Below are 17,259 nucleotides of genomic sequence, written 5' to 3'. Positions count from 1 at the left end.
TTGTCAGCAACAGTGGACAACCGACAGCTGCTGCATTTTAACACATCGGGAGATGCTATTCTCTCATATCGCAGGTCATGAACCGACATATTGGTGCCCATTAAAAGGTTAAGATCGGCGTATATAACATCGGTTTTAGGGAATCAGACCAAAAGTGTCCCATCCAGTCTCACATCTCCTGTTACTAGGATTTAACACGGACATTATTATGGACTATTATTCCTGACAGCCACATACAGGGTTATGGCATTTGTGAGCCTAGAATAAATCTGAAGTGCCACTACAACACTAGTAACACCTCTTCAGCCACTTCCCACACTAACATTATATTACAGAGTCTTTCATGTTCTCTGGACAAATAGGTCTGGATTTCGGACTTAGAAACCTACACAACAGTAGGTGTGACCAATACTCAATAGGAATGACTTCTTTCTCATTTCCACAGTTGATACATACAATTATTTTATTTTTCTTAGGAACAATCTGTTATTTGAACATTTTATTACTTTTTTTATGACATTTGTTTTTAATAGAAAATCGTGAACCTCAGGAGGCGATATATCCCCTGTACTGATCATTTCCATATTGGACTTTCCTAAATGCTATAAAACCCTCCTAAGTTTGTAACTGATCGAAAACCATAATTAAGTAAAAATCCTAACCTTACTAAGCCTCGAAATATCAAGTATCCACCGGGGCATTGGATATTAGGTAATCAGGAATCCGAGCTACAAGGATTAACCAGCTTATGTATAAAAAGGTGAGTAACCCTGCAAATATTTATACGCCAATGATTTGTAGTGCGCTTGGTTTTCTTCCTCATTTTTCACAGTATTCACCACTGGTTTCCTGTTACCAGCATGAAGGACAATGTGGAAGCTCAGGTGAGAGTCACACAGGGTTAAAGGGAAGATAAAATAACATCTGTGTCCGGGGGGTAATCGCAGAAAAGAAGTTCTGTCTATATAAGATGAGAATTCTCAAAAGTAGTACTAAAGAGTCAAGAAAAGCAAAGAAGTTATCCTATATGCTCTAATGTGTAATTAGATCAATTATTCGGGATGGTGACCGAGTCATGGGCTTCATTCTGACCAAAGGTGATCCCTTCATGGCTTTGTGTGTACTTCCCGCGTTTGTGTGATTTTTCCTTGCTCGGCCTCTGTTCCATTTGGGTTTTGCACGGACGAGTGCAATCCGATAAAACATCAGACTGCTCTCACTCTAGTGCAAAACTATGGGGCAGAGTCCATCTGTGATTGAGTTCTCATGCCATATAGGCATGTGGAAGGAATCGCAGTATGCTGCGATTGCCAACGAGTCTTGGCTCACACAAACCCATACTATGTTGTGTACGTCTATGGGTGCGTGTGAAACATCGCACTGCACTCCATGTCATCCGACCACAGTGCGATGTACGCAGACAGGCCACGGAGGAGAGGAAGAAAGTGCTCCCTCCCTCTCCTCCGCAGGTGTGACACGATCGCAGGATCATATCACAGTCGCATGACCTTCGGCCGACACTCGCAGCAGAGGCTCATTATCATATCGCTTCTGATGCTCTCAGAGAGGAAGCTATACGCAAGTGGAACTGAAGCTCCAGTTTTATCCAATACTAGCTTACTTATCCCCTTCACGACCGGCCTATTTATTGCTTTCCGTTTTTTTTTCGCCATTCTTCTTCTGAGAAATGTAACTTTTTTATTTTTCAGTCAATATGGTCATGTGAGGGCTCATTTTTTTGCGAAACGAGCTGTACTTTTAAATTAAACCATACGTTTTACCATATAGTGCACTGGAAAATGGCAAAAAAATTCCAAATGCAGAAAAATTGCAAAAAAAGTGCGATAGCACTATTGTTTTTGAGATATTTTATTCAGTGTGTTCACTATATGGTAAAACTGATGTGTTGGTGTGCTTCCTCAGCTCAATGCGAGTTCGTAGACACCAAACATGTATAGGTTTACTTTTATATAAAGGGTTAAAAAAAAATCGTAAGTTTGTCCGAAAAGGGAATTTTGTTTACTTACCGTAAATTCCTTTTCTTCTAGCTCTAATTGGGAGACCCAGACAATTGGGTGTATAGCTACTGCCTCCGGAGGCCACACAAAGTATTACACTTAAAAGTGTAAGGCCCCTCCCCTACTGCCTATACACCCCCCGTGGGATCACGGGCTCCTCAGTTTTAGTGCAAAAGCAAGAAGGAGGAAAGCCAATAAACTGGTTTAAGCAAATTCAATCCGAAGGAATATCGGAGAACTGAAACCATTCAACATGAACAACATGTGTATACAAAAAAAAAAAAAAAAAAAAAAAAAACAGGGGCGGGTGCTGGGTCTCCCAATTAGAGCTAGAAGAAAAGGAATTTACGGTAAGTAAACAAAATTCCCTTCTTCTTTGTCGCTCTATTGGGAGACCCAGACAATTGGGATGTCCAAAAGCAATCCCTGGGTGGGTAAAATAATACCTCGTGATAGGGCCATAAAAACGGCCCTTTTCTACAGGTGAGCAATCGCCGCCTGAAGGACTTGTCTACCTAGGCTGGCGTCCGCCGAAGCATAGGTATGCACCTGATAATGCTTGGTAAAAGTGTGCAGACTCGACCAGGTAGCCGCCTGGCACACTTGCTGAGCCGTAGCCTGGTGCCGTAATGCCCAGGACGCACCCACGGCTCTGGTAGAATGGGCTTTCAGCCCTGAGGGAACCGGAAGCCCCGCAGAACGGTAGGCTTCAAGAATTGGTTCCTTGATCCACCGAGCCAGGGTGGATTTGGAAGCTTGCGACCCTTTACGCTGGCCGGCGACAAGGACAAAGAGTGCATCCGAGCGGCGCAGAGGTGCCGTGCGGGAAATGTAGATTCTGAGTGCTCTCACCAGATCCAACAAATGCAAATCCTTTTCACATTGATGAACTGGACGAGGACACAAAGAAGGTAAGGAGATATCCTGATTGAGATGAAAGGGGGATACCACCTTAGGGAGAAACTCTGGAATCGGGCGCAGAACCACCTTGTCCTGGTGAAACACCAGGAAGGGAGATTTGCATGACAGCGCTGCTAGCTCGGACACTCTCCGAAGAGACGTGACCGCTACTAGAAAGGCCACTTTCTGTGAAAGGCGAGACAGGGAAACATCCCTCAAAGGCTCGAAAGGCGGCTTCTGGAGAGCAATTAGAACCCTGTTCAGATCCCAGGGCTCTAACGGCCGCTTGTAAGGAGGGACGATATGACAAACCCCTTGCAGGAACGTGCGTACCTGAGGAAGTCGTGCTAGGCGCTTCTGAAAAAATACAGATAGCGCAGAGACTTGTCCCTTAAGGGAGCCGAGCGACAGACCTTTTTCCAACCCGGATTGCAGGAAGGAAAGAAAAGTAGGCAAAGCAAATGGCCAGGGAGAAACTTCCTGAGCAGAGCACCAAGCTAAGAATATCTTCCACGTCCTGTGGTAGATCTTGGCAGAGGTTAGTTTCCTAGCCTGTCTCATGGTGGCAATGACCTCTTGAGATAATCCTGAAGACGCTAGGATCCAGGACTCAATGGCCACACAGTCAGGCTCAGGGCCGCAGAATTCTGATGGAAAAACGGCCCTTGAGACAGCAAGTCTGGCCGGTCAGGTATTGCCCACGGTTGTCCTACCGTGAGATGCCACAGATCCGGGTACCACGACCTCCTTGGCCAGTCTGGAGCGACGAGGATGGCGCGGCGGCAGTCGGACCTGATCTTGCGTAGCACTCTGGGCAACAGCGCCAGAGGTGGGAACACATAAGGCAACCGGAACTGCGACCAATCTTGAACTAAGGCGTCCGCCGCCAGAGCTCTGAGATCGTGAGACCGTGCCATGAAGGCCGGGACCTTGTTGTTGTGCCGGGACGCCATTAGGTCGACGTCTGGCCTCCCCCAGCGGCGACAAATTTCCTGAAACACGTCCGGGTGAAGAGACCATTCCCCTGCGTCCATACCCTGGCGACTGAGGAAGTCTGCTTCCCAGTTTTCTACGCCCGGGATGTGAACTGCGGATATGGTGGATGCCGTGTCTTCCACCCACGTCAGAATCCGCCGGACTTCCTGGAAGGCTTGCCGACTGCGTGTCCCTCCTTGGTGGTTGATGTATGCCACCGCTGTGGAGTTGTCCGACTGAATTCGGATCTGCTTGCCTTCTAGCCACTGCTGGAAGGCTTGTAGGGCAAGATACACTGCTCTGATTTCCACAACATTGATCTGAAGGGTGGACTCTTGCTGAGTCCACGTACCTTGAGCCCTGTGGTGGAGAAAAACTGCTCCCCACCCTGATAGACTCGCGTCCGTTGTGACCACCGCCCAGGATGGGGGTAGGAAAGACTTTCCTATTGACAATGAGGTGGGAAGAAGCCACCACTGAAGAGAATCCTTGGCCGCCTGAGAAAGGGAGACGTTCCTGTCTAGGGACGTCGACTTCCCGTCCCATTGGCGGAGAATGTCCCATTGTAATGGACGCAGATGAAACTGCGCGAAAGGGACTGCCTCCATTGCTGCTACCATCTTCCCCAAGAAGTGCATGAGGCGTCTCAAGGGATGCGACTGGCCCTGAAGGAGAGATTGCACCCCTGTCTGTAGTGAACGCTGTTTGTCCAGCGGAAGCATCACTATCGCTGATAGAGTATGAAACTCCATGCCAAGGTATGTTATCGATTGGGTTGGGGTCAGATTTGACTCTGAAAAGTTGATGATCCACCCGAAACTCTGGAGAGTCTCCAGCGCAACGTTCAGGCTGTGTTGGCATGCCTCTTGAGAGGGTGCCTTGACAAGTAGATTGTCCAAGTAAGGGATCACAGAGTGACCCTGAGAGTGCAGGACTGCTACTACTGCTGCCATGACCTTGGTGAAGACCCTTGGGGCTGTCGCCAGACCGAAAGGCAGGGCTACGAACTGAAGGTGTTCGTCTCCTATAACGAAGCGTAGAAAACGCTGGTGCTCTGGAGCAATCGGCACGTGGAGATAAGCATCTTTGATGTCTATTGATGCTAGGAAATCTCCTTGAGACATTGAGGCGATGACGGAGCGGAGGGATTCCATCCGGAACCGCCTGGTTTTCACATGCTGTTGAGCAGTTTTAGGTCCAGAACAGGACGGAAAGACCCGTCCTTTTTTGGCACCACAAACAAATTGGAGTAAAAACCGTGACCCTGCTCCTGAAGAGGAACAGGGATCACCACTCCTTCTGCCTTTAAAGAGCACACCGCCTGCAGAAGAGCATTGGCTCGGCCGGGAGGCGGAGAAGTTCTGAAGAATCGAGTTGGAGGACGAGAACTGAACTCTATCCTGTACCCGTGAGACAGAATGTCTCTCACCCAACGGTCCTTGACATGTGGCAGCCAAATGTCGCCAAAGCGGGAGAGCCTGCCACCGACCGAGGATGCGGAGAGAGGAGGCCGAAAGTCATGAGGAAGCCGCCTTGGTAGCGGTTCCTCCGGCTGCTTTCTTTGGGCGTGACTGAGCCCTCCAAGAATCTGAGCTCCTCTGATCCTTTTGAGTCCTTTTGGACGAGGAGAATTGGGACCTGCCCGAGCCTCGAAAGGACCGAAACCTCGACTGTCCCCTCCTCTGTTGGGGTTTATTTGGTCTGGGCTGAGGTAAGGATGAATCCTTACCCTTGGACTGTTTAATGATTTCATCCAATCTCTCACCAAACAGTCTGTCACCAGAAAAAGGCAAACTGGTTAAGCACTTCTTGGAAGCAGAATCTGCCTTCCATTCCCTTAACCACAAGGCTCTGCGTAAAACCACGGAGTTGGCGGACGCCACTGCCGTACGGCTCGTAGAGTCCAGGACAGCATTAATAGCGTAAGACGCAAATGCAGACATTTGAGAGGTTAAGGACGCTACTTGCGGAACAGATGTACGTGTGACAGTGTCAATCTGCGCCAGACCAGCTGAAATAGCTTGGAGTGCCCATACGGCTGCGAATGCTGGAGCAAACGACGCGCCGATAGCTTCATAGATGGATTTCAACCAGAGCTCCATCTGTCTGTCAGTGGCATCTTTAAGTGAAGCCCCATCTTCCACTGCAACTATGGATCTAGCCGCAAGCCTGGAGATTGGGGGATCCACCTTTGGACACTGGGTCCAGCCTTTGACCACGTCAGGGGGAAAGGGATAACGTGTATCCTTAAGACGTTTGGAGAAACGCTTATCTGGATAAGCGTGATGTTTCTGGACTGACTCTCTAAAGTCAGAGTGGTCCAGAAAAGTACTCAATTTACGCTTGGGATACCTGAAATGGAATTTCTCCTGCTGTGAAGCCGACTCCTCCACTGGAGGAGCTGGGGGAGAAATATTTAACATTTTATTGATGGACGCTATGAGATCATTCACCATTGCGTCCCCATCAGGTGTATCCAGATTGAGAGCGGTCTCAGTATCAGAATCCTGATCAGCAACCTCTGTCTCATCAAACAGAGAGCCCTCCTGCTGGGACCCTGACCAGTGTGATGAAGTTGAGGGTCGCTCATAGCGAGCTCGCTTAGGCTGTCTGGGACTGTCGTCCGTGTCAGAGCCATCACCCCGGGATGCATGGGACCCCCCCGGAGCACGGATGTGTTCCAAAAGAGGGGGGCCAGGGAGCATTGAATCGACAGTGCCCATGGTCTGAGTTACTGGTCTAGACTGCAAAGTCTCCAGGATTTTAGTCATAGTCACCGACAATCTATCAGCAAAAACTGCAAACTCCGTCCCTGTCACCTGGACAGTGTTCACAGGTGGTTCTCCTTGGGCCACCTCTAGCAGAGACCCCGGCTGAGCAAGTGCTACAGGGGTCGAACATTGCACACAATAGGGGTCAGTGGCACCTGCCGGTAGAACAGCCTCACATGCGGTACAAGTAGCATAGAAAGCCTGTGTCTAGGCCCCCTTGCTTTTTGCGGACGACATGCTGTTGTCTAGCAATCTAGGAGGGTATATAGCCAAGAATAGCGACCGTACAGTGCAATGTATAGCAGACAAGCATAAAGTACAAATGAACACTGCGGCACTAGTGGGGTGAGCCCTCGAGGGCTGCTTACCGCCCGCTGAAAAGCGGGTGTGTGGTCGCCAGAATCCCGTGCCTGGGTCTCCCAGAGCTCGTGTCCCTTCTCCACTGAGACTGCAAACAGGAATGGCTGCCAGCGTCCTGTGAAGAGGGGCGGGCCGTGGGCGTGCCCCAGACAAAGTGCGGGAAACTAGCGTCCCACTGTGCCTAGTGAGGGGGGTTGGAGTATGCTAAGCAGACTCCAGCCCTCGGCGCTGACGTTCTGACCAGCGTCCCGCCCTTCCCCTGACTGGCAGGCCTGGGGGCGGGAACGAAACGGAACTAGGCCGCAAAAGCCGGGGACTCGATTTATAAGCGCGGCCGTCGTATAAGCACGGCCAGCGCGGAAGTCCCCGGCGCACCACACGTCCCAGCCGCGCCGCAGTGTAAAAAACCGCCAGCCGCGGCCGGCGCGGCAGTTCCTAATACATAAACTCACTCAGCAAGCTGCAGTGAGTAAAGCACCAGCGCGCCGCGCTGCTGTCCCCGGCGCACTAACACACCCAGCAATGCTGGTGTGTGTGTGCGCGATCTGTACGGGGACACAGAGTACCTTAATGTAGCAGGGCCCTGTCCCTGACGATACTCCGCTCCATGTCCAGCAGATTCCCAGGGGCTGTGGACGGAGCACGGTCTCCTGTGCTTGGAGACCGATAGGATCCCACTTCACCCAGAGCCCTAAGGGGATGGGGAAGGAAAGCAGCATGTCGGCTCCAGCCTCCGTACCCGCAATGGGTACCTCAACCTTAACAAACACCGCCAACAAAAGTGGGGTGAGAAGGGAGCATGCTGGGGGCCCTAGTATGGGCCCTCTTTTCTTCCATCCGACAAAGTCAGCAGCTGCTGCTGACTAAACAGTGGAGCTATGCGTGGATGTTAGCCTCCTTCGCACAAAGCATGAAAACTGAGGAGCCCGTGATCCCACGGGGGGTGTATAGGCAGTAGGGGAGGGGCCTTAAACTTTTAAGTGTAATACTTTGTGTGGCCTCCGGAGGCAGTAGCTATACACCCAATTGTCTGGGTCTCCCAATAGAGCGACAAAGAAAAGTGGCACACGTTTTACGCCATATTCCGTGACCCGTAGCATTCTCATTTTTCGGGATCTATGGCTTAGTGACTGCTTATTTTTTGCGTCTCGAGCTGACGTTTTTGCGCAGATGCTAAGTTTTGATTGCCTGCTATTGCATTTTGCGCAAAAGTTGTGGCGACAAAAAAAAAACAAAAAAACTTAATTTTGGCGTTTGGAATTTTTTGTCGCTACGCAGTTTACTGATCAGATTAATTGATCTTCTACTTTGATAGATCGGGCGTTTCTGAATGCAGCGATACTAAATGTGCATATTTTTTATTTTTTTAACCCTTTAATTTTCAATGGGGCGAAAGTGGGGTGATTTAAACTTTTAGGTTTGTTGTTTTTTATTTTTTTATAACTTTTTTTTATTTTACTAGTCCTCATAGAGGGCTATATGGATCAACAATCCGATCGCTCTGCCCCATCTGCTGATCACAGCTATACAGCTGTAAACAACAGATACGCTCACTTTCTGCTTCACTCGGCTCCGGGCCGAGTGAAACTGAAAGTAATTCATGTGTGGGACAGGAGTCATCACATGACCCTGTGCTACCATGACAGCCACCGGAAGTCACGTGATCACGTCACGTGACTTCCAGTATCGGGCGGTAAGTAAAAGTTTACTGCAATTGCCATTATAATGGCGCTGTCACATATTCACAGCGCCATTTAAAGGGTTAAACGGCACGAGCAGATAACGATTCTGCTCGTGCCTAGCAGGCACACATCTTAGCTGTGAAAATCAGCTGAGATGTGCGCCGATCGCGGCATGTTGCCGGTCGCAGACCGCGGGCAGTAACATTATGACCGCTAGGGCGTAATATTACTGCTCGCGATCATTAAGGGGTTAAAGTATAACTGGCATTTTAATTTTTATTTCATAAATCAATAGCACACATGAAAACAAGCAACTTTGTAATGTATCTCAGACAAATTTGCTTCTCTCTGCCAGAATTGATCAGTCATTATTAGTGTTGAGCGGATCCGAACTGTAACAATCCGGATCCGCGCGGTTTCAGCGTCCGATTCGGGATCTCTCTCTCGATCTCTCTCTCGACCTGACTTACATTGGGCCGGATTCGGATCCGGACTTCTGGGGCAACCCGCGACGGATCCGCTGGACCCGGATTATTAGCAATCCGCTCAACTCTAGTCATTATCAAAGTTCTCAATTCTTGAGGTAAAACTCTGTATTCAGTGAAGACTTTCCCATTAGGCAGGGGTTACTGATGAAATTCTATGATGAAGGAAGGGGGAGGAGCTAGAGGCAGAGCTCCGCCCCCTCCTCTCTTCTATCTATATAGAATCTCATCAGTAACAGCTGCCACCTCCTATCTCAGTAATGAGAAAGTCTTCACTGAATACAGATTTTACCTCCAGTATTGAGAATTTTGATAATGACTGATCAATTCTGGCAGAGAAAGAAGCAGATTAGTCTGATAAGAAATATTACAAAGTTGCTTGTTTTCATGTGTACTATTGATTTATAAAATAAAAATTAATACGCCGGTTACACTTTAAGTGAACAAAATGGGAAATTGGATGGGGAGCCATTGGGGCTTGCATTTTACACTAAATTGCTTCTGTAGCTTTGGAGTTACAGTGGTAGCGGAGCAGGCAGGGATCCGAATCTTAAAGGGAACCTGTCACCAGATTTGGCGACTATAAGCTGCAGCAACCACCACTGAGCTCATATACACAGCATACCAGAATACTGGATATAAGAGCCCAGGCTGCTGTCTAGACAGTAAGAAACAGTTTTATAATACTCACTTAAGGGGCAGTCCGGTCCGATGGGTATCCTTGCTCTCCGGTCTGACACCTTCTCTCTCCGGTCCAGCCTGCCCAAGGATGTCGGATGACCTAGGACGCATCATGTACACGGGCCTCAGAAGAAGGAAGATGGCGATCGCCGCAGAGAGGAGGCCTCTTCTTCTGAAGCCCGTCTGCATGATTCGTCCTAGGTCATGCGCACTAGCCAGCGTTGAGGTCCTGCACAGGTGCAATTTGATCAGACATGCTCAAACTATTGTAGTGCGCATGCAGTCTTTAACCTTTCCTCACGCCTGCGCATTACAGTACTTTGATCTGCATTCTGTAAGGCATATCAAAGTACAAAGGACCGCAATGTTGGCCTGTGTGGATGACTTAGACATTCATTCATACTGAGCTGAGTAGAAGGACGACGGAGATCGCAGCAAAGAGGAGGTGCCAGACCGGAGAGCAGCAACACCCATCGGACCGGACCGCCCCCTAGGTGAGTATTATAAAAGTGGTTGTTTTTTTTACATTATACAGCATGGCTGTATATCTTGATCATGACTAAGGATGATCGAGTCTGAAACGCTTAGATCGGAGGAGTTATGTTTTATTACTTCTTCCTCCTTTTTTAACCATTATTGGAATAAAATGAATTTTTAAACTTTATTTCAAGATTCTATGGACGTTCTTTGTGCTGGGGATCTGCCTTTTTTTGATCCTCTTATATACAGTATTGTGGAATGCTGTATGTAGGAGCTCACTGGTGGTGTCTGCAGCTTATAGTCACCAAATCTGGTGACAGGTGAAGTCTGCTTCAGTGCCAGCTTCAATGCTATTGGATGCGGCTTGTAAGAACTGCGCATGTTTGGCCAGTAGCAATGAGGGAACAGGGACAAACTTAATAAAAAATAAAATTACTAGTGATAACAAATCTGATTCACGCTGATCTAGTATTAGCCCGGTACTCCATGGCCGCTGGTGGTCCCTTCTACATCCTTGTATCCTGGATGCCCCAAGTGCTTTAGAGGCCCAATGAGATCATATGGGCCCAATGAGACCTACATGGGACTAGCTGCCATGTAGGACCGTGCTGGGTGCCAGAACAGTGCCCTACCCACCTCTATAATTTACAAAAGATTATTATTTATAAATAATGAAGTCAAATAAGATGCAGCAATGACTGTGGGAATCTCCCTTTGAAAATGATTCCGCTCTTGGAAGAGGATAAAGGCTTTCTCAATGCCATTTTCTAACAATATCCTGGTCTTATGTGTGCGCATTTAATGAGCTGGGTCCCATGTAAAACATCTGAAAAGCACATTAATTTGGACTGGAGTTGAATTGGGATGGCAGGGCCAGGCACACAATCCCACACTAAGTGGTCTTATTAGAGTCTTGTCACTTACTCATATCTGGAGGTGGTAGATGTTTACTCTTACCCAAATAAATTTAATGAAAGAGATAATGATCATATTAAGACCTTGAAATAGATGCCATTAGTCAAAAGAAAGTTAATTATAAGTTGAGAATTAAAAGCACTAACCTGATTCCCCTGAGCTAGCAACGCTTTCAGGCGAGCGATTTCAGCTCGGAGCTCCCGAATTAGCTTGACATTAGCATCCTCATTAATGGTGGGCTTGTTGATAATGTTTTTGGCTCTATTTGCATAGCGAAGTGTACTTAAGGTTTCTCCATAATTGATATCAGCAGGCGAAATAGCTGCGAAGAAAAGAATTCAAAAGACAAATTATTCAGCACCTTAAGCTCCAATGAACAAGAAGGTGTTTGGTAATTTGAAAGTCAAATAGGTTTGTGCCATTACTTGTACTCCGCTCATTTCTTTATATTTTTTATGCTCGGCTTCGAGGCTTGGCAGACGTCTGGGTTGGGAGACTGCAGCCGCCATTAGGCTTCATAGCATAGAAAGATTGCAGGATAAGTATTGGATTTTCTCTGTTTATAGATGGGAAGTGAATTTATCATAGAAAAATGATTGCATTCAGAGGATAAGCAGAATATCACATTCTGAAATCACCACTACTGATTGCATCCTAAGAACCCTCCATGCAATGCCAAACGGAGAATACTAAATGGAAAGCATTCGCTGACATGAGTCGCTAACACCCGAGGCCTTATTACATAACTAGAATACTGACAGAGTAATCACCAAATTAACGGTGCTGTCCACTACTTTGGCAACAAAAAAATACCTCGACAGTCCAGCAATGGAAAAATTGCAAATCTTATATACTCAGCAATGATTCCTATAAGCTGTGCTGAAACAGCTGCCCAGGTTCCCATCAAGTCCCTTTGATCACTGTGGCCAGTGATTGACTGCAGTGGTCACATCTGCACAACTAGAAAAGGATCATATTCCTGACAAAATTCTTTCAAAGGTAAGGTTATCTGCTGCCCCACTGGAAGACAAAGCAGGAAGACCAGTGGGGGACCCAAACAGTGATCCTAAAGGATCAGTAGGCGAGTCAAAGGGAATCTGTCAGTAGGATTTTGCTACCTCAACTGAGAGCAGCAGATTAGGCAAAGACACCCTGAATCCAACGATGTATCACTTAGATTACTGGATGCAGACATTCTGACACAATCACACACATCAGATCGCACACCCAAACACATCAGATCGCACACACAATCACACATCAGATGACACATACACAATCACACATCAGATCACATACACATAATCACATATTAGATCGCACACACACTCACCACATTCGGTGATACCGATTGCATCAGGCTGGCAGGGGAACCTGATCAATGCGTTCCACTGCCGAGTCATCAATGCATTCCACCATAGGTCCCTGTGCTCCAGTGCACTGTGTCCCATCTTCCACTACCGGCCGGAAGCAAAATCGGTATCGTAGGATGTGGTGAGTGAGTGTGTGTGTGTGTGTGTGTGTGTGTGATCTGATGTGTGATTGTGTGTATAAGATCTAATGTATGTAACTGCATCGGCCAGAACCAGGGGGAGGACCACTGTGGAGCATACCTGCTGGGAATGACCACCGCAGATTGCAGGAGGACCTGGGAACCACGCAGATGTCCATGGTCTGGTAAATATAAATCTACTGAGATGTGTGTGGGGGGGGGGGGTCAGCTTTTTATGTAAACTTATCCCCAACCGTGTTACCCCAAAAATAAGACCTACCTGAAAACAGGCCCTAGCGCTTTTTTCAGGGCAACAAAAAAAATATACAAGACAGTATCTTATTTTTGGAAAAACACAGTAATTATCTTATATATATACATACATACATACATACATACACACACACACATATATATCTTTGTTTGCCTTCTACTTCTGAAATGGGTCTCCTTAAAGGGAATGTGTCTCAGCTGTTTCAATCTTGTAAACTATATGTGCGCGTGTGTATATATTTTACAAGAAAACTTGATTGAAACAGATGATGACACATTCCCTTTAAGGAAATGTATTTCAAAACTAGAAGACAAACTAAATGCCAAGCTTTTCCTTCAAGGGTGAACATACAAACCCAACTTTATTTACTTGAAAACACTCGTCTTCCGATCTTAAGAAATAAGTGATGGCAGCAGATTGTACATTTTATAGTCAGTGTATGGAAATATTGTAATCACTCTTATTTTACAGCTAACCTTCTAAACGGCATTAATAAGAGTGGCTTTCTGAATGCTTACTGGCAATCATTATGGTTTTGGAGTTTCCTCCCAGGCTATCTTTTAACAGCCAAGTCAGAACGGAGTCCCGGTAAGGCACGAACACTTGCTTTTTCTTCGCAAGATGGTTGGCTGCATCCTGAGATAAATCAGCTGAGAACAAAAGACAGAAAAGAATGAATGCAAAAAAAGACGACTTTCTATTCTCTCCTTGGAATCTAAAGAATCCCCCTGGGATATCCTCTGCACCGCTACAGTCATAAAACACGGAGCAAGTTTTTAAACTTTTAAATGGTTTAGGGCGATGTTAATGCATGTCGCTTGTGAAAAATATTGAATGTGACAATGGAGAAGCAGCAATCATATGAGACAATGCACAAATTAAGGAATCATCATCTAATGGCGTACCTAAGGCAGAAATCACATTTCCCAGAGTTACTAGAGACTTATTAATGTTTCCTCCTTCCTTGAGTCGTACACCAGTAGCACCAGTGGCATCGGCTCGCTCACTACCAGCCAGATCCACAAGATGAATTTTGCTGACCGTTTCACATGGCATTTCAGCATCAAATTTGGCCTGAAAGTAAAAAAATAAATAAATTAAAACTTCTTATTGTGAATATTCTTGACTGTAGAGCCTGTAGGCAAACTTTTTTCAAAACCCCATAAAGAAAACCAATGTAGGTCAGTCTTAGACGCTGTCTTTTTTGCACTGCACTCTAACTCCTATGGTAGAGTTGAGATTTCCCCTCAACATAAGCCATGCTTAAAGGGAACCTGTCGGGTGCAATATGCACCCAGAACCATGAGCAGTTCTTAGTGCATATTCCTAATCCCTGCCTAACTGTCCCTGTATTTAGGAGCATACATTAAGAGATCTTTATAAAAGGGACTTCTAAAGATCCTTTAGGATACGCTAATGAGCGCAGGGACTAGTTGTAAGGGCGTTAGTTCCTGCACTCATTCCGCCCTCTTAGCATGCCCACAGAGGCGTGCTAACATGCTATTCAATGCCTACTGCCCAGTGTCATCAGAAGTGATGCAAATACCTGTGTCCGCTGTCACGGCATCAGAATGCCGGGTTTAGGGTTAGTGCACATGATGAGAATGCCCGGCACTTCCGGTCATGCGCACTAGAACTCTCTGAATCTGAAACCAGGACACGTACACCCGGCTTCATAGTGCCCAGCATCAGATGTCCGGGGACTTCTGATCATGCACACTGCCTGATGTTCTGATGCAGTAACAACGGACACAGGTACCCGCGGCACTGCTGATGACGCTAAGCAGGGAACATTGAATAGCATGTTAACACGTCCCTGTGGGCATGTTAGGAGGGTGCAATGAGCCCAGGAACTAACCCCTTTGTGACTAGTCCCTGCGCTCATTAGCATAAGAGTAAAGATCTTTAGAAATAGTTTTTCTAAAGATCTCTTTATCTAGGCTACTAGTTGCAGGGACAGTCAGGCTCCTTTCACACAGCGTTTTGCCTTACGTTCACAGGTCCTGTCGAGGCATCCGTCCAAACCGCCCCTCCCCCACCCCGAAAAGTGTGTTACGGACGCATGCGCCGACAGGGCCATTGACTGCACAAATAGATGAACTTAAAGTATCATAAAAATGTAATTACTTTGTACCATTTTTGCACATATCCATTTTCTCCAGGTGGACACCCGAACGTAGTCTACTACGTTCGGGTGTCCGCCTGCAGAAAACGTATATGCACGAAAATGGTACAAAAGAGAGCATGCGCTAACGTAGTGTGCTCCCTTCCCTTACAGTCAATGGCCCTGTCAGCGCAAGCGTCCGAAACCTGCTTTGCGGGTTGGGGGAGGGGTGGTTCGGACGGATGTCCCAACGGGACCTGTGAACGCAAGGCAAGACGCTGTGTGAAAGGGGCCCTAGGCAGGGATTAGCAATATACACATAGAACTGCTTGTGGTTCTGGGTGCATAGTGCACCTAACAGGTTCCTTTTAAACCGGATACAATAGTCTCAGGAGAAAGGGAGATTACAATCTATGTCCTTGTTCACACTGTACAAGATGACTGATAACTAAAGCACCCCCTTTTCGGATACAGCCAATGCATCAACAGAGTTAGGGCTGGCTTAGTTTTTGAAATGAGAAATGACCTCACCTAACTGTGTATCACACTCTGCACTTTCCATACAGTTCAACCTCCCGATGTCTTCCCTTCAGCCTCCATCTTGATTTCAAGATCTCACCAGCCATGTTCTTCTTCTAGGCTTTGTTATAAATCTCCTCATGCCTCAGCACAGCATACCTAGCTAGGGTCCGAACCATCTCGGCCTGGTATGGTAACATTGTGATTATCTTCCTCTAAATATACCTTGCTAAAAAGCGATTAGGTTATAAGCGTACAGTCAGGACCATGAGGGTCATCATCATTATTACTATACATTGTACATTTTCAGGCAGGGTCCTCACTCCTGCTGTAACTGTTAAATGTCTGTATATGTCCCCATATAATTGTAAAAGTGCTGCAGAATATGTTGGCACTAATATTATTATTATTATCATCATCTTTTTGAGAGGTGATGTCTAGTCATCATCAGAATCTGTGATAGGAGTTTCTATCCCTCACTCTCCAATGAAAAACTTTACTTGTAAAGTCATTTGAGCATTTTTGAGGAAGATATCCTGGCGACTGTAACCACATCTAAGGAGATTACCATGGATTTACAGAAAGCAAAGAACAGAATTGGTGACAGTTTAAGCTATTTCAAGCATCTTCATCTAAATTCATTTTAATTGGACAGCCCTTTTAAACCATCATAGGAGAACTAGGTCTATTAAAGTAGACTAGAGAACCTTGGTGTAATACAGACTGCTGAACACAAAGCTCCCACCAAGGACAACATCTGCAGGGAGTTTGTATGTTCTCCTCGTATTTGCATGGGTTTCCTCCGGGTTCTCTGGTTTCCTCCCACACTCCAAAAACAGACTGATAGGGAATGTAGATTGTGAGCCCCAACGGGGACAGTGATGATGAGTTATGTAAAGCTCTATGGAATTAATGGTGTTATATACAGTACAGACCAAAAGTTTGGACACACCTTCTCATTCAAAGAGTTTTCTTTATTTTCAGGACTCTGAAAATTGTAGATTCACATTGAAGGCATCAAACCTATGAATTAACACATGTGGAATGAAATGAATTAAACCATTTCCGGTGACTACCTCTTGAAGCTCATCAAGAGAATGCCAAGAGTGTGCAAAGCAGTAATCAAAGCAAAAAGGTGGCTACTTTGAAGAACCTAGAATATAAGACATATTTTGCAGTTTCACACTTTAAGTATTTCATTCCACATGTGTTAATTCATAGTTTTGATGCCTTCAATGTGAATCTACAATTTTCAGAGCCATCAAAGAAAGAAAACTCTTTGAATGAGAAGGTGTGTCCAAAATTTTGGTGTGTACTTTAAGAGAATAAAATAAATAAATCATTGATATGTAAAAATATTAATAGACGAGGCGACTTGGCCTAAACACCTCTTCTCTGACCTGTCATCACATTACTCCCTCGTTACAGCATCACAGATTGACCAGTGATATTATATACTAAACTTCCCTTGGGGCAGTTGCAAACAGATTAAAATCTGTGCACAGCTCTAATTAGTAAAGCACAAATAGATGAACTTAAAGTATCATAAAAATGTAATTTGCTTATGTCTTGTAATTAGCGGATTTGCTGGAGATCTGTTGAT

At 46.2% G+C, this 17,259-nt stretch overlaps 1 protein-coding gene across 2 annotated transcripts in view; it reads right to left on the bottom strand.

Annotated features, from left to right (window-relative positions):
* KIF16B (kinesin family member 16B) overlaps nt 1-17,259 on the bottom strand; it is a 499,368-nt gene that overhangs the window by 397,578 nt on the left and 84,531 nt on the right. For both annotated transcript variants that reach the window (XM_075339277.1, XM_075339278.1), the window contains exons 8-10: nt 13,939-14,107; nt 13,552-13,683; nt 11,414-11,589 (exon numbers count right to left, since the gene is read on the bottom strand). In XM_075339277.1, the coding sequence (XP_075195392.1) occupies nt 11,414-11,589; nt 13,552-13,683; nt 13,939-14,107 (477 nt within the window). The remainder of the gene's footprint in view (nt 1-11,413; nt 11,590-13,551; nt 13,684-13,938; nt 14,108-17,259) is intronic.

This window comes from Anomaloglossus baeobatrachus, chromosome 3, assembly GCF_048569485.1.
Source record: "Anomaloglossus baeobatrachus isolate aAnoBae1 chromosome 3, aAnoBae1.hap1, whole genome shotgun sequence".
Taxonomy (NCBI): Eukaryota; Metazoa; Chordata; class Amphibia; order Anura; family Aromobatidae; genus Anomaloglossus; species Anomaloglossus baeobatrachus.
The sequence above is the reverse complement of the archived record's forward strand: the minus strand, read 5'-3'. Positions and strand labels throughout refer to the sequence as shown.